We start from the raw sequence: 18,513 nt of genomic DNA on the forward strand, positions 1-18,513 counted from the left end.
TTACAAATTATCTAATTAGCTTTTCTCTAATCCTCAAGGGTGGACTACCCTCCTTGAATTAGCTCAGAGTACCAAAGTTGTACCATATACTTGATGTTTCTATTCTGTCACTATGCTGTTGTTTGCACAGAGACAAAAACAGTCTGGGATCCGCGCCCCCCCCCCCGCCCCAGGGAGAATATAATGAACTTAGCTGTTCTCTTGTTTATGTACTCAGTCAGACAAAGCACCCTCTTTCAAAGTGTTTGTCTTGTGTTTTCTTTCAGCTGTGTCAGTGTAGGCCTCCCTAAAACAGAAGCCAACTGGAAAGATGTGATAAGTGATCTAAAATACATTCAGTCTCTTATCAAAGTGAGTACTGGACTTCCATTTCTTTTTGGTTAAAGTTTATATTTGGTAATTTGATATATTCATTTGTATAGTAGTTTTTACTCTGAGAATTTCATAAGTGAATATAGTGAACATATGAACATATCCATTTCCCTTTTCAGTCCTAAGACCTCATCTTCTATTTCCCCACCGTGTTCACACCCAACTTTGTATCGTTTTTTTTCTTTCTTGCTTTTATCAAGTCCAGTATGTACATGGCTGTGTAGTCATCCACGGGAAAATAAGAATGGGAACATCATCAAAAGAGAATAATTTTCCCTCCCCTAGGAGTTCTCAAGTACCAATAACTCCTTGTGTGTGTGTTTGGGGGGGGAAGCTCTCCTGTCATTTTGGTAGACTAGATCTTGTGCAGGTAACAAAGTACTATGTGTTCATGCACATGGTGGCCACATCACTTCCAAGGGACAGCATTTCACTGCACTCCTCTTCATGTTCTGGTCTTTACATTTGTATGCTTCCTTTACACTGGAGTTCCCTGAGTTTTGGTAGGATGAGGGCAGGGCTGGTATTTCAATTAGTGCAGCTCTCTTGGCAACACCTTGCCTCAACACTGATTGTTTCCCACTGAAAGACGTTTCTGTGACCAAGGCTGATAGGATACCAGGTCTGTGGACACAACCATAAATATGTAGAAGGTAAGATGACAGAATGGTCATTAAGTAAATATTAGTACCAGGATCTACCCTCGGGTGTACGACCTCCCAGCCAAGGGCTTTTGATCAGGATTATAGTTCCAGGCATGAAGTTTCTGAAACCAATTAGTTATCCAAAACAGTCATGCCATTAGCCACATCTTGCATAGCTGGTTCATTACTGTGTTATGTAGGAGCTAATACTGGGTAAGATAATTGATGTTATTTTTCCCCTAGAAGAACATATGATGGCTATGAAGTATGCGTCTCATGTCTTCTTATAAGCTCCCATGAGATATCTTTTGAAATAATAATGCTTATGAAGAATGATGTGAAATTTCAAAGCCTCATAAAGCATTGCTTTCAAGTAAAACTTGTACCTTTATCATTGCTAAGAACCTGTAGCTAGACAGATCCTAGGTTCTAGTGAACTTATGTCTATTGTTCTGCTAACTGTGTAGCCTGAAAGTGACTTCTAATGACTTATCACTCTACCCATAGGTTAGTTCATCTCTTAACCCTCATCAGAGAAGCTTCTCTTTGCAGTAGATAGTGATAACACAGAATCTCACAACTGGTCAAGGTGCAAAGAGTGAGAGACTGTAGAATGCTCAGCTCTAAATGGGACATTTATATCATAACTATCTTCCCAAGACTTGATAATCTTTGTAGAAGAGGTATTGGAAAAATTGTAAGAGCCTGAGTCAGTAGACGACTACAAAGAAACAGTGGGTTCCCCCCCCCAATACAACAGGGAAGTTGGACATTTGATAGCAGCTGTGACAGCATATTCAAGATGTACATGAACTCAAGCCAAATAGAATCCCATCATGAACTGCAGAGGTTGACCTGAAGCTCACTCCTATCTGAGGACATATTAGCAATTAAACGTTGCTGAGAGAGGGAGAACAAGTTTTCTTTAAGGGTGATGCCCCCGTGGGATCATCTAGCTCAGGTGGAGGCCATACATCTAGGAGGAATACATGGGCAGCACTTCATGGACTTAAAAATGAAAAGACAATGACACAAAGATGGTTGGGAAGGGATGTGGACATGGGGGAGTTATAAGAATAATAAATATATATTTTTAAAAGTCTACAAAATTTTCAAGGAACCACTGAAGGATTAAAAAAGTAAGTGCATATCTAAGTAATGTAACCCGAGGAGCTCCATTCCTCACAAATCAGAAACTCATTTTCCTTATCTGGAAACATATTTCATGAAGGGGACCCAATGAGGCATTAATGTTAGAATGAAATATCTTTTCTGGGCATTATAGATAATCTTCTCTTGCCTAGAGGTACTAGATAGGATCAGTTTCTACTAAATATAGTCAAGAAAGCTCAGGAATACTATTCCAAATGACAGTACTAGAAGGTATGTTTTGTCCCTATTGGTAAGTGTCTTCCATTCTCAACCAAAGATGACAGAGAACCTGATCTGAAGAAGTGACCCTTACCACAATGAGTGAGGATCACAATGGAAGGCCATAGAGGTCCTGGAAACTGAGCTGCTATTAGAATCACAGCACACAGTGCAAGGCAGACTGTTGACAAAACATCTCAACAGGTGATTTACTGCATATTAAAACAGAATACTTAAGTAAGACAAGATGTTCCTAACATAACAGATACTATACCCAGATACAAGGAAAAATCATGAATTATATTAAAAAGAGGGAAGTCACAATCAAGACCATTGTTAGTCTTATATTAATATCAGGTAAAGTCAATATGATAGGAAAAATAGCTGCTAACTCCAGGAGCAACATTAATGACAAAAGAAGATTCATGAAGAAAAAACATTGATTCTTAATATATATGCACTAAGCAACAGAGTCTCAAAATTCCTAACTCACAAATTTAACAGTTCAAAGGAGAAACAGACAAATTTATGATTACAGATGTGTATTTCACTGTCTCCAGCCTAATAACCAGCTAAACTATTAAGTACAAATTCCAGAAAAATAGAAACCATGACAAAACCAACTAAACCAAATAATGGGATTTACTTTATGCATGAAGCATTATGTCCAACAGCATCAGAACAAACTCTTAAAAGTTCCCATTGGACATTTACCAACACTAAATATATCCTGAGACACAAAGTCAGGTTCTTGAAACTACCAAAATTTTGATTGTGCATAAAGTATATTTAGACACAATGAAAAAAAAAATAAAAGAACAAAACCCCAAATTTACAAGTTAAATAATGTATTTCTAAGTAATTCATGGGTTAAAGACTGAGTCTCAAATATATGAAAAACAATACACAGAACCAAATTAAAATGAAATCTAATCGTTAAGATGAGAACTGTTAATGATGAAGAAACTTTAACAATCAAATCATGTATTAGAAAAGAGGAAAAGTGCTAAGGTCAAACCAGCAACCTAAATTACATCTCCCCACATTAGAAGAATCACAAAATAAATTCAGCACAAGTAGAGAGAGGAAAAGATAGATCTTAGTACAGAAATTAATGACGCTGAAATCTGGAAAGAGGTGGGTAAGTCAGTGAAACATAAAAAAATTAATCGAATTAACATACATCTACTAATAAGATAATATACAGCATCAGTACCATGGATGATTGATAGAATTTGTAGAGATAAAATTCACTGTTGTTTCCCTTAGTATCCTGTAACCTCAGATTCTGCACTAATAACTTAGAGGAAATGGGCAAATTCATCAAATAATACAAACTCTCCAACACATGAAATCAACGGTTCAAGTACCACAAAAACCATAAGCATCATTAAATTCACTATACAGAACCTCCTAGAAGGTTCTGTATCAATAATAGCTGTCTTCATTCCAGCATCCTGAAAGATATTGCAAGAATTGCAAATGGTGTACCTAGCCTCTTCTAGGATATTGGGGGAAGGAAGCTCCTCCCACTCAGGTTGCTAGAAATGATCTTACCTTGATGTGAAATATGAAACCAAATGCAAATGACTCTCATGTACTTAGTATAAAAATCCTCAGTAATATTACTACTCAGATCTATCAGTTTATTAGATAAAAAGAATCACACATCATCAACATATGGGGTTTATTCTAAATATGCAAATATTTTCATTATTTGAATTTCAATCAATTAGTCAATCAATCAGTCACTCCAGTCTGACATATGAAGAGCCTAAGGAGAAAATCATATCAATTGATTTAGAAAAGACATGATAAATATAGCACCTCTTATACAGGGTGGATTTTCCTTTCTTAATTACTGTCCATACCTCTTAATATGATTGTGTTTTGATACATGACCTTTAAAGGGTCCATTTAAGTTAAAATAGGGTGATTAGGATTATTTGAATCTAATATGGCCAATGTCCTTAGATGGACGAGCACCATGCTACAAGTACCCACAGGAGAAAGATGATGCTCAGAGGAGACTAAGAGAAGACAAAATGGGTGTTGATGAGGGAAAGGGGGAAGTCTTAGGAGACCATTACTGGTACATTCTTCTGAAACCAATTGCCTTCAAAATTTGGGAAAATTCCATGTCTTTATTCACGCCAACCAGCTCATATGAAATTATAGCAGTTTCAATGAGTTGCTATAGAATTAGTTCAAGTCAAAATTTCTCAGGAGGGTAACTTGTTCAGCTTAATATAAACTATGTATTAGAATACCACAAACTACTCTAGCTAGTGAGCAGAAAACAGCTTGTCCCTGGAACTGAAAACAAATCTCTCACCACTTTTATTCACTGTGGTTTTTGTTCTGGTGCATCCATACAGTACAGTATTATTCAGTGACAAAAATAAATAGGTGGGCAAGCCAAGGAAACAAACACCTTGAAAAATACCACACAGTGAAAGAACCACATCTGAAAAGGCTTCATGCTGTGTGATTTCAACTATTTGTCCTTGTGGAGAAGACAAAATTAGAGAGCAAATACAAAGATGGATGTTTGGCAGGGATTAGGAGGCAGGGAAGGATGAACAGGTAGAGTGTGGGTGCTCTGTAACAGGGTGCAGCCACAATGTGTGCTTTTAGAATGGTGGGTACTTGCATATATATATATATATATATATATATATATATATATATATATATATGGAAATACGAAGAGGTGAGAGTCCTACACTGCCCTTCAAAGTCACATCCCAGGGACCTGTGGCCCTCTCCTAGACCCCCTTTGTCAGAGCTTTCACCATTTCCACTGGAGAACCAAGAATTTGGGGGCATTAAACAACCAAACTGTGGCTATGTACAAACATTCTCACACAGGGTATAACAAATGCACATAATCTATACAGTATATTAACAATGGAGAGAACTGGAATCATAATGGAGAGAAAGAACCCTGCTGGTTTTTTCTTCCTATAACATAGCTGCTCAAAATGTTATTTTTAAAAAGGCCAATCTTAAAATGTTGCATTCGATATGGTTTGATTTCTTTCACTTTCTAGAAATAATAAAAGTGTAGGATTGGATAAGGGGATAAAACTGGTAAAATATGGAGAAGGGAGAAAAGATACTTCAATATGAATTTCCCTGTTAGAAAATAGTGTGGTAGCTAAGCATGGACAAGCATGGTAACACAAAGATGGGATCAGAGCAGATCACTATATGTTCTCTTGCAACTGCAGGAACTTAAAATTATTGCAATATTCAAAATTAATTTAAAGGCCTAAATTTATTGTTTATAGGAAGTTGTTATTATCCCTAAATTTTCCATATTACCTTCTTTTCTCTTTCAGTCTATTCATATTGATGCTACTTTATACACTGACAGTGACATTCATGTGAGTATAGTTAAATTTTTAACTGCTATTTTCCAGTTTTTCAGCCATATTCCCATAACTTCACTGAAATAGTTATAGTTTTAAAATCTAACTTACCATGGTTCTCATAGCATTTGAGCCCTGACATTTCTAAGGGATCATTAGATTTGTGGGAAGATACATAAATGCTACTTTTGTAATGGTGCCAAATCACAATGGAAAACAAATATGTTTCTATCAATGTCAAAAAAAAAAAAATCTCTCATCTGTTTCTGTGATGCAGTTAGATCATCATAGAATTAGAAGCCAGAATCATGTGAAATGATTTAATCCAAATGTCTCCACCATTACCCATTATTCCTAGTGGTTGTCTGTCACCATCTTCAATAATGTCTACTTGCTTGAGGGCATTCATGTGTTGTATTTTGCACAAATCACAACACTTATAAGAAATTCTTTCACGAGTCTTTGTGTGATAACAACATATTGCAAACAATGTACTAGAATTTCTAAATGACAAACTGGCTTCATTATAATCATGGTTGTAGGCATTTAGCCATTTGGTTACTTCTTTCACTCTCGATTGTTGCTAAAGCTGAGGGATAGATCTCCAATGCCACTGTTTGCAAAATGCGACCATTAATTCAGTTTAAATTGTTAATACTGTCACAATTTAAAATAGCCTAATAAGCATGTCAATGAGTTTTGCCTGAGGCTGTGTCTGCAGGGTATTTTTCTTAATCTGTATGACTGGTGGGAAGATTGACTCTGAATGTAGGCAGCACCACCTCACAGGCTGAACCCTGGACTGAGTGTAGAGAAGGCTAGATGGGCACTTCTGCAGTGTCTCGGCTACTTGGAACTGTGGATCTGAGCAGCTGTCTTAAGTCCTTCATGCCTTGCCTTCCCTGCTATGATGGACTGGAATTTAGAATTGTGAGCAAAAAAAGACACCCTCCCTCCCTGAAGTTACTCTTTGTCAGAATATTTTATCACAGTGACAATGACAGAAATGAACCTAGAACAAAAACCCAACTACCTGCTGCATGCTCAAAACTGTTAACTGCAACATTTTTGATGATTAGTAACTGTTATAAGGAGTATGTTCCCATTCTGGTTTGGCTGTCCCATGAGCGGGCACTGTTTGCTTTGATTTTTCCCTTGAGTTTCTTGGAATTCTTTTTGCTGGGAAGTGTAGGTATAGTATGACTGACAGTTATCACTCCTTCAAATGTGAACATATAATTTGACCCCCAATGTTTTCACAAATGCCAATCACTTCCAGACTGCGGTATTACCCAGAGTGGAAGAGGCATGCTCAGTAAGGGATAGTGGCCTTTGACGCCCATTTCCTTTTGTACAATAGTGCCATCCTTCTTCACTGTTGTTGGTTTTAGTTTTTATTTCAAAACCAAATGCTACAAAGGCCACTTCCTATATAAATAAAATACCCTAGGAATACACAGACAGAATACTATTTGCAGGAGTAAGCCTTTATTTAGCTTACAATTCCAAGTTATAGTCCTTAACTATCGGAAGTCGGGTCAGAAACTTAGAGCATCTAATTACCATATAAGAACAGAGACAGGAGAACTTGCTTGCTGGCTTCCTGTAGCTCTATTCACTGTTATACCACTCAGGACCTCCTGCCTAGGGAATGGTGCCACCGGCAGTTCTTTGGGTCTTCCTCCATGAATTAGCAATAAAGACAAGCCTTTAGGGACATGCCTACAGGTTAACCTGAGAGAAAATACTTCATTAACACTATCTTCCAAGTTGTGTCAAGTTGACAGTTAAAACTAAGTAGATATGGATATTACGTTTCTTTGTAAGATAACAAGATGAGATTGATTGCTTTTTGTAAATCAAAGTCTTATCAATGTGAAAATGAAGAATGAGTAATTTTCTTTTAAATGGACTCTTATTTTTAGCCTGGTTGCAAAGTTACTGCAATGAATTGCTTTCTGCTGGAATTACGGGTTATTTTACATGAGTACAGTAACACACGCCTTAATGAAACAATAAGAAACTTGATCTTCCTAGCAAACAGCAGTCTGTCTTCTAACAAGGTGAGTGATCTAACAGCTGTAGGGTGCTGCATCTGATGGTTTTGGCTTGCTTGGGGTAAAGCATGCATACATTAGCAGATTCTCCTATGGGGACCACAAGAAAGAATTTCATTCCATTGGAGTGTCATTCAAAAGTGGTACCAGAGTTGGTAACCACAGAATCCTAAGCTTATTGATTCCCTTTGCAAATAGGTATTTCTGAATAGTGTTAGCCAGTGTGCTTTAGCACAAGAGGCATATTGGAAAGGCAAGCAAGTGCATAGGTGCTCTGGATAGACATTAATATAACCAAGTGTTTAATATCAGAAATGGTAGCTCACATTTATTGGGTTAGTCCTTAGTGCTTGTTACACATTGCTCTTTATGTTTAGATTGATAAGGCACTAAGTTCTCAAAATCTGAGACTAATCTCTTTTCTTTTTTCACCTCTAGCTGTCCTTACTTCTGTTTGAATGTTGATGCGGTCAGAACACCCAGAGCTTATTGGGTAGCTAATGGCATGAGAGCTATGGTTCTACTTCAGCTTCTGTCTTCTCACCTTTCAAAAATTTAAGTAATGAAAATTATAATATTCAAAAGTGTTAATGAGTAAACTATTGTTTGAGACATCCCAGAGAGTATGAGCAGGAGAGGGTTATGAGATAGCACATACTAGTGATTCCTATGGTCAACAGAGGGATTAGCTGCACAAGTGCCCTGAAGTGCATGGAATTAATTGTGGCTCAAATACCACAACCATGGGGTGAAACAATGTATATACTAAGGAATTTCCTCATCAGAGGATGCACAGTAAGAATTTCACTTAACATGTACTTTGGCATGCTGGGTTAAAGCCCTTGTAGTCCTTGTTATAAAGGATGGAGGCAAGTGAATTAGTCAATCAGTGAATGAGTGAGACAGCCAGTTACTCCGTAAGCACAGTAGCAACAGAGGGCTCATTGTGTGTGGGGAAACTAGGATCCTGGTGTAGGGAAAGGTTAGCCATTAAGCTAGGATGTTACACAGAGGTCAGGGAATGAGTGTTTGTGATGCTCAAGGAGTGTCTTTAAGCAAAAACAACTGGGAGTGCAATGACCTGGAGATGCTTTGGCTTCTCCTCCCTTTTGTCTGCTCAGATGTCACCTTTTCATTGATGTCAACTATTTATGTTTGTCATGCTTTCCCCACATCATCATTCTCCATCCCTTTCTCTTCATGTCGCTCACACTCTGAAAATCTAGATTCAGTAGCAGAGATTACCTATTTGTCACCATTATAAAGTCAGCTTTAGAGCATAGACATTCTAGGGTTTTTAATTTTTGTTTTTGTTTTATTATGATTCCCAGAACATACACTTCTTACAGGTATTCATCACTCAGGATACTTACCACATGAATCTATTCATGGTTAAATTACTTCTGTGATATGTTATTGTCATTTATTAATGGTAAGAAAGTCAGCAAGTAACTGGTGACAGTATTGATGCTGAGCTTTAGGCTGCCTACTGGTTACAGTTTGTTTGTTACAGTTTGGCCTAAGTACTGGAAAAGTTAGCAGGGTTGGAGACCCATGGAGAATTTCAGTTTACTGTGCCAGTGGGGATGAGTCACTCAGGAGCGTTGCCTTCCCCTCTGGCATTGTTCTCAGGACCAAGTAGAGAGCAGGGTAAGCATTATGACAATGTCTGGCACACAGTGATATCTGATGAATACTCAGGGATTTGAATTCCAAGCATCTAATGGATGTGAAACCTAATTTTGGTTTTTTGCTGGCACAGTCTTCATAGTTCAGAAGATCTCAAAAACAAAATGTTTATTCATGGTTGCTGCACTTGTAATATTCTAGTTGTTCCTGAAGCTATGTTTATGACATTTGCCTAGTAGTTCAGATCAACCAATAACATTCAGGTCACTACTGTGTTCCAGGCCTTATGCTTAATGCTGAGGAAAAAAATATATGGTTACGGTTCCCAGGAATGATTAGACAACATTAGTGTAAAAATGTTAAAAGTCTATGAGATATATGTATGTATGTGTATGGCAAGTACTCTCTTGGTGACTTAAGGGTATGGCATTCCAGGCTATGGAAAGATGCAATAGTTAAAGCCATGTCACAGAGGCCATGGAACATTAGAGAATGATGGGTTTCAAGAGAGAAACAAATAATCCGTTGGTGGGCATTAAGCTGGAAGAACACAGTCTAACATGTATGGACTGTGTATCTGCAAAGATCTTAACACAATGTAGGTAAAACCAATCCCTATTAAATCTTTAACTCTTTCTCATAATTTTTCTTAACATGATATTAATTTGCCAATGTTGTCACGTCTGAAGACCCCATCATGTGTGTCAAATAATATAATAACCCCAACAAAGAAATGCATTCTAGTTCCCGATCTGATTCTTTCTTCATTGCAGAATATAACAGAATATGGCTGCAAGGAATGTGAAGACCTGGAGGAGAAAGACTTCAAAGAATTTTTGCAGAGTTTCATACACATCGTACAAATGTTCATCAACACTTCTTGACTGCAGTCAATCCTCTTCAGGGTTTCTATTATCACCATACCTCTGCCTGCTGTTCAGAGGCAGCACAGCTCTGTGGGTTTGAGATCTGCTGGGAAAACAGAGCTGCCTAAGCAGAATCCGATGAACTCTCTGAGATGACAGGATAAAAGGAGCTCTTCTCAGACTGGTTTTTAATTTATTACTGCACTTGTACATATTTGTAATATAACAGAAGATGTGGAATAAAGTTGTTCATATGTTTTATCAATTGAGCTTTAACTCCTACTTTATGCTATTTTGTGTCTAGCTGCATGTGATGCTTGTGTGTATACATGTTTGCCTGTGTGTGTGTGTGTGTGTAGTGCAGTGAGTGCATGTGCAAATGTGTGGTGGCTAGAGCTTGACCTTGGGTGGGAGTCTTACTCATTCTTTTCTACCTTGTTTGTTTTGTCTGTAAGGCTGTGTCTCTTCCACCTGGAACTCAGTAGTTCAGTCAGACTAACAGGTCTTCTGTCTTTACTCCCACAGAAGTGGGTGACAGGCACTTGCCACATCCCCATGTTTTACATGGGCGCTGATGATCTGAACCCAAACCGTCATGCTTGTGTGGCCAGCACTTTCCCCATCAAGGCATCCCCTCACTCTCTAATTTATCTGTTACAGAAAATTATGAGCTATTTGTTGGTTGGTTGGTTGGTTGGTTGGTGATTGTCCTTCAAGAGAAGTACCAAGGTACAAAGAAACTGATGTCTACATTTAGTGTTTCACTTTTCTCCAAATAGTGCTATTTAATTTTTACAAGTTTTAAAGCTAAAATTGTTGAATTTTTAAAAGGGCTTATTTTTGGACTTAATTTGTTTTGACAAAAATGCAGCTGTTCATGGGTACTGGGGAGATGGATCGGGGTAAGAATATTTCCTGAACAAGCATGGGGATGGGAATTTGCATCCCCAGCATCCTTGGGAAGTTGGTCACGACAGTGCCTATCCTACACTATGTAGAGGAACAGAATTACTGGGTCTTGCTGGACACCAGCTTAGCTTCAGGTTCAGTGCAGTGGCCTGTTAAGAGAATCTAAAGCCTCCTTGGCCCTACCACCTGTATGGGTGGTGCGTGAGAGAGCTGACCCTCCCCATTATCAGCTGCAGCACTAGGGAAATGGACTCCACACCTTGCCTGGGCAGCATAGTAGAGCTGCCCCTGGTGGCAGAGGCACTTGTGAGTTGGCCCTGAGGGTATAAGAGTGGGAGAGCTGGCCACAACCCTCTGGTCAGCCATGTGGGGGAGAGGGCAAGGAAATGATGCCTCCCCCTGCCCCTGCCACCTGAGGTGGGCAAGGGGACTGACCTTCTCTCTTACCAGCTGTAGCACTTGGGAAAGTGGATCCTGCACCTTGCCTGGGAAGCACAATAGAGCTGACCATATTGCCAGGGATGTGGGTGAACTGGCCCTGAGAATGTAGTCATGGAACACCCGACCCCACCCCTCACGTGCATATGGTAATGTGGACAAGGAGAGATGCCACACATGCACATACCCCTTGCTGCCTGTGATGGGTGGGAGAACTGGCTCTGAGGTATGAAGAGTATTACAGAGGGCTGCCCTTGCCTCTCACCAGCTGCAGCACTTGGGAAAGCGGCCCCTGTATCTTGCCTGGGCAACACAATAGAGTCCTGATGGTCCAGCTGTGGGAGAGTCAACTCTAAGGGTATGAAAGCAGAACTGGACCCCACTACTTGTTTATTGCAGCAAGGGGTGAACTAGCTAGGGCAATACTGGAGAGCCAACCCTGGTGGTGAGGAAAGTGGAAAGCTGGCAGGCTGACCAACCTTGCAACTACCTAGACCCAGAACCAGGGTTACGGGTTAACACCATCTATGACTTCCTGAAATGCTTGAATGGATTGATCCTATAGACCTAAAGTTTCAGGGTTTCTACAACATAGGGCAATAGGATAGCCAAGAGGAGTCCCAGTGAGGGCTCAGCATTGATAGTGTAGCAGAAACTAGAAGCCTTGACCAGACAAATGACTCTTTGCAATGAACACTTGCACCTAAAGAAAAGGGTTTATTATGTTATGCACTGTGTCACATTGTGGCTTTCATGACTAGAGTTTTCTGGTTTTTGTGGGGTTTTTTCTCTTAAATTTTATTTTATTTTGGGGGTTGTTACAATGGTAGACAGAGGATACAAAGGGGCAGGAAATAACTGGAATCAAGATTCATGATGTGAAAGACACAAAGAATAAATAAAAAGAAAGTTTAAAAACGAAAATAAAAAGAGAATATGGAGGGGAGTGATAGAGCAGGATATTCATGAACTAACATGCATTCAATACTCACATGCAACTTAAAAATAACTTAATACATTTTATAATTGTTACCTGTAATTTCATTATACAGTCTAAAATTATTAAGCTTGCTACCATTTCTATTGCTAACAAGTAGAAAAATATGTATCATTTTAAGCTTTTATTTTCCAATTGAAGAGAATTTGATCCTTCTCTAGTATTTGTCTGAAGAAAGGGAGATCAAAATGCCAGTCATACTTCTGATGGTATTTTATAGTGACTAACAACCCACTTGGATTGTATACGCAAATACAGGAGGGCTTTAAAATTTGGAATGCTCCAATACTCAAAGTTACTGCCTCTGATATGTTACAGGACACAGTTGGTTTTTAGAAAACTCAAGTCTATACTTCTTACATTGCTTTAAGTTGACACAAGATATGAAGTGTTCATATACATCCATTATCTAGATAACATCAAGTGATCATTCACCACCATCTACACTTAGCTTCTCATGTTCATGCTCTTGAAGTCATCCTTTACCTCTGTCTCACAGTCCACCCTTCCTACACTCTTCCATTTGCCATTCCTTGTTTACATCTCACCTACTTCCCTAATTGCTGAAAATATTTGTCATATATTCCCTATAGTGGTAGAAGTACAAAATCATTTATCTAATAGCAAGTGAACAAGGTAAGCCAAATAAAAATGAGATTGATAGACCAACATCCCATTGACAGATATGTTCTTGCCATTTTATTACTATTTCAAGTAAACAAAAGATGTATGAGAGGATATTATATGCACATTCTCTCTGGAAATAAAGTAAAAGGACTATGAGGTGGGGACATGGGAACAAAAACAAAACTAATAACTAATTTGTGAGCCAAGAGAATTTTATAACCCAATTACAAGTCTAATATTATATAATCTCATTCTTTATCTGGGATGAGTGAATCAATAGAATTACCTGCTTCTGCTGTTGTTGCTGTAGTGGTAAAGAGGGAATTACATGTTTTGATGTTGTAGTTTATGGCCATCAAATTTAATAACTTGTAAAATCAAACCAACATATGCAAAATGAAAATCAAGTAATGTAATTGTTTTCTCCTTTCTGTCCCCAAGCAACAGGAAATACTAGAGTGCATTCCTCTTTCTTCTCTTCTGTGGCTTCCTACCATGACTGAAGCCATCTGCACTCATAGGCAAATCACCCTCAACATATGCTTGCAATGGATAAATATTTTGCCCAGAGGAAATTCTATTTCCAAGGAGATTTGGTTGAATATTTCTGAATGTGTCTAGTGACTGAATTGTATTCTCCCTAAGGAGTATGTTATTTAAGGTGTTCAGTTTAGCTGTATGGAAAGTCCCTTGTTCCTAATTGTGCTTTACCTGACACAACACAGAAGAAAAAATGAATGAGAGACATGCTTTTGCCCTATAATTTACTTCTTCAGCCCTGAATTTCGAAACAGCAATTAAAGGAACCGAGGAGATGGTTTTAACATAGAAGTAAATTTGAAAACTGCTACATTTAGCCTTTGGAAATAATGTCAAATTCTTTGGTTAATGTCATGGAATGCAATACCCCTACCTAAATAATTTACCTTCTTTTTCATGATTACCTCTTTTCATCCTTGAATCCAGTTGCAGAGAGGGAGGAGTGATGAGCAAAGCGGTCAAGACAAGGCTGGAGAAACCCACAGAAACAGCTGACCTGACCAAGGGAAGATCATGGCCCCAGTCTGATAGCTGGGAAAGCAGCATAGGACCACGGATGTCAGTAGGAGGACTGGGCAGTCTATGGGGCCTCTGCAGTATATCAGTAATTATCCCTAGTATAGTAATGGACTTTGGGATCCCATTCCATGTAGAGGGATACTCTCAGCCTAGACACATAGGGAAGGGCCTAAGCCCTCCTCCAAACGATCTGGCAGACTTTGAAGACTACCCATGAAAGGCCTCACCCTCTCTGGGGAGCAGAAGGGATGGGACAAGGGTTGGTGGAGGGACAGAAGGTGAGGGGACTAGGATTGACATGTAAAACAAGCTTCAAATTTAAATAAAAATTATCAAAAAAACCTAAAATATCTGCCAGCCTTGACAAAAAAACACTAGTAAAATTAAAAAAAAAAATCACGTCAGTCATATGGGAACCTTAGTTATTGGTGATTTACTCTGTGTGAACCTTGAGACATAGGCTGTAAGAAAGACAGTGTTAGCCTTCAGGAGCTTTGCAACCAGGAGAAGTATCTCATTATCAAACCCATCATCTGAGATCTTATTTGGTCTCAGGCAGGTCTATGAAGGACATCAGGGAGGATCAAGTTCATTCAAAGAGAACCTCTTAGAGAAAAATGACAGGTAAACTGAGCTGTCAGAGAGTGGGGTCTGGGTTAGAGAAGTTGAAAGATTGACAGATAACACTTCAGTTAGCAAGGACAGAGATGTTCTTAGTGCAAAAGGAAATCCAGAATGGCTAGGATGGGGAAAGATGGAGAGGAAAGTGTGGTAATAGGAGTTAAATGGCTCTGTGGCTGCACTAATGACTGTTCTGTCTGTTCTAGAGAAAGAAGAGTCATTTTGTAACATAAAACAATTAGATGTATTATTCTTATTTTTAAAAACAGAATTAAAGTCAACGTCTTCTTACCGATAAATGTCAGATCCATAAAATTCATAGCTGTCTGTGAATACCATCTCTATCATTTAACAATTCCTTGAAACATGGAATGAACAGCAATATCAGCAAATAATTATACAATGTGACAGTCCTGTACCTGGCATGTGGGTCTTCCAAGCCACAGGGATATGTGTCTGTACAAATGAAGCACTGGACTCAACAGATTCAGAAAAGGTATGTGGAAAAGTCTTGGGACAAAGAAGGCCTGTGAAAGGAAGATTTTCTAAATTACACTTCACTGGAAACTATTTGGGATAAGGGAAGCTAATTATTCTCATCAAGATACACCAAGCAGAGAAAGTCCTATGGAGTGGCAGCTAGGAACAGTTGAAATGAGAAGCAGAAAGAGGCGCAATGTGCCTGGAGAGAGAGAGAGAGAGAGAGAGAGAGAGAGAGAGAGAGAGAGAGAGAGAGAGACAGAGAGACAGAGAGAGACAGAGAGACAGAGAGAGAGACAGAGAGAGAGACAGAGAATATCTGAAGTAGAATTAGCAGTATATAACATTGAGGACAGCTGAAGCAAGACTTAGCAGAAATAGAATGTGATTAAGGAGAGGCCAAGGAAGAAAAAAAAAATCTCTCAAAATGTGACAGTAAAGAGCCTACAGGAGAAATGAGGATGCCAGAGCAGCGATGGTTCTATACGGCAGGCACCATCCTTTTCAAAGGACTTAAAGAACATTGGTCTTTGGCCAAGTTCATTTCCTGAGACGAATTAATACCGTCAAGCTCCCAATGTGTCTCTAAGCCCTCCTCTTGGGATGCTTGGGAAAAAGCAATAATAGCTTTTACATACATGTATGATTCTTTAAAGTTCACAGAGAACTCTCATCTATGTTGTTTTATTTGGTGAGAGTGCTTGTCTGTCTTGGGCACTGGTTTAAAGAGAAACAGCCTTGGAAATATTTTACTTTTGTCAGTGATATGAACAAAAATAAGCCAGCAAGAAACTACCTGGTATTTTGTCTGAACTCAGCTGTGCATGCTTTTATGTGCTATTGCCATTTCCATTTCCTTTTAAATATACATGAGTTTAACACTTGGAGAGTGGAAAATGGTGTCATTGTGTCTTATTCAAGAGGTCAAAATAACATTTAAATACATATTTTTTGGTTCATATTTTGATATTATTTCTTTATATAATTCTATACTTGTGTTTTCTTTGCTTTTCCTACATAGCAAATTCACCATTAATGTTATCTAGCCTGAATTAATTACCTTTTTATAGTAAAAGAAAATTTTCTCCTTTGACAAGGAAGATGTTTGAACTATATTTATGAATAAATAAAGGCAGCTGCTAGACACAGCATTATTAATAGCATGGCTTCAAATATTTCATCTGAAAAGATTTCCACTCCATATTTCACAGGAACACCAAACTTTGGTGTCCCTGGGATTGTTAAGGTGTGAAAATCAGGGAGTAGTACAACTTCTATGAAGCACTCAGTTCCCGAAAAGCAAGCACAAGGAATGTGCTTGACAGTCATTCTTTTCATCGGTCACTTAGTCTGGTTCTTCCATACTTTGCCTGGAAGAGAAAGACAGGAACACAACTCACCCTATAATGTGTTTGCAGCCACAGGCTTCTGGTACAATGGCTACAATGGCACTGGCCACTCACTCTTCAGTTCAATGACTTTTCATAGATTCTTTGCTTTGGTCAGAGATTGTATTTACCACACGGAATACTTCCTGTTAGCAAAGACTGCAAACTGGGGGTCCAGGAAAGGCTCCTTTCTCCTGGTTGTGACATCATAGCTATCTGAGAAATGTGATCGGCACCCAGACTTCCCCATTAGAAGAAAATTGCTGTTCCAGAGGCATCTCTGATCCCTGGGGAGTCACTTCTTGTTTTAGTCATGTTGACTCTGTTTCGAAAAAGAACATAAGATGTGCTCTATTGAATTAATATTTGCAAGCAGTGGCCACAAAGACCAGTGACATAAGCCCTAGGTGTAGGATTCATGGAGGTGCACTGTTAAGAAATTAGAAACAATTATAAAACTAAGAGTCCATCTGTCTTTCTGGTAACTGTATACCAACCATCATTATGTGAAAACAATCCTAGTACTAAGATTTCTTCCCTATCCAACTCCAACATACATGATTTGCCTAAATTTTAACTAAGTGCTCAGATTGCCATCTGAGCTTACACATATTTTATTTACCATGTAGATTTCTCTGTTACCTTCATCATTTATCAGGAAATATGTTAGCATGAAAGCAAAACATGGCTAGATTGAGCATGCCTAAGATTTAAGGGGTCTCCTCCCTCCCCCTCTCAGAGAGTAATGTAACAGTGCACAGCAATATGCACATTCCCATGAAGTTTTTTTCAGAAGTGGGTCTATCCCCTTAGATGATCCTTCGAATTTCCCATGACTCAGGAGAGTTTAATAATGCTTACAGGAGGGCTGGAGAGCAGTACTGCTCTTGTTGGAGATCTGAGTTTAGTTCCAAGCATCCTTTTCACAACAGCCTGTAATCTAAGCTCCTTCAACACCATCTTCTAGCCTCTGTGAGAAACTGCACTCCAGCATTCAACATCCCCCCCAACACACACACATTCACACCCACATACTCACATGTGCAATACTTAATAAAATAAAATACATCTAAAAAAGAAAAAGAAGTATACTAGGAAGATTGAGTAGCGGAACAAAGACAAGAGAAAAAAAAAAAGACAGAGAAAGAGAGATAGCATAATAGAGTGAACTGACTCTAGAGAAATGTCCAGAGACCTACAAGGATGACCCCAACTAACAATCTGAGCAGCAGTGGAAAGGCTATTTTAAATGCCTTTCCATGATAATGAGATTGATAAGTAACTTATCCACCATCCTAGAGCCCTCATCCAGTAGCTGATGGAAACAGAAGCAGACACCCACAGCCAAACACTGAGCCAAACTCCTGGAATCCAGTTGCAGAAAGGAAGGAGTAATAAGAAAAGGGCAGCCAGAGCAGGCTGGCGAAACCCACAGGGACAGCTGACCTGAACAAGGGGGAGCTCACAGACCTCCAGACTAATAGCTGGGAATCCAGCATTGAATCAACTCAGAACCCCTGAGCATGGGTCACAGTTAGAAGATCTGGGCAGTTTAAGGGACATCTGACAGTGGAACCAAGATGTATCCCTGGTGCACAAAAGGACTTTGGGAGCACATTCCCCATGCAGGGATACCCCCTTTGCCTAGAGGCAGGAGGGAGCGCCTAGTCCCTACTCCAAA

The 18,513-nt window shown here is 39.0% G+C and overlaps 1 protein-coding gene across 4 annotated transcripts in view; it reads left to right on the forward strand.

Annotated features, from left to right (window-relative positions):
• Positions 1–10,582, forward strand: part of Il15 (interleukin 15) — a 67,983-nt gene extending 57,401 nt beyond the window's left edge. For 3 of the 4 annotated variants that reach the window (XM_051205878.1, XM_051205876.1, XM_051205877.1), the window contains exons 4-7: positions 267–351; positions 5,732–5,776; positions 7,687–7,824; positions 10,221–10,582. In XM_051205878.1, coding sequence (XP_051061835.1) covers positions 267–351; positions 5,732–5,776; positions 7,687–7,824; positions 10,221–10,331 — 379 coding nt within the window. In that variant the 3' untranslated portion in view covers positions 10,332–10,582. The remainder of the gene's footprint in view (positions 1–266; positions 352–5,731; positions 5,777–7,686; positions 7,825–10,220) is intronic. The other variant, XM_051205879.1, reaches the window with a different exon arrangement.
• Positions 10,583–18,513: the final 7,931 nt, after the last annotated feature.

The sequence above is a fragment of the Phodopus roborovskii genome, unplaced genomic scaffold (assembly GCF_943737965.1).
Source record: "Phodopus roborovskii unplaced genomic scaffold, PHOROB, whole genome shotgun sequence".
In the NCBI taxonomy this organism is placed as follows: Eukaryota; Metazoa; Chordata; class Mammalia; order Rodentia; family Cricetidae; genus Phodopus; species Phodopus roborovskii.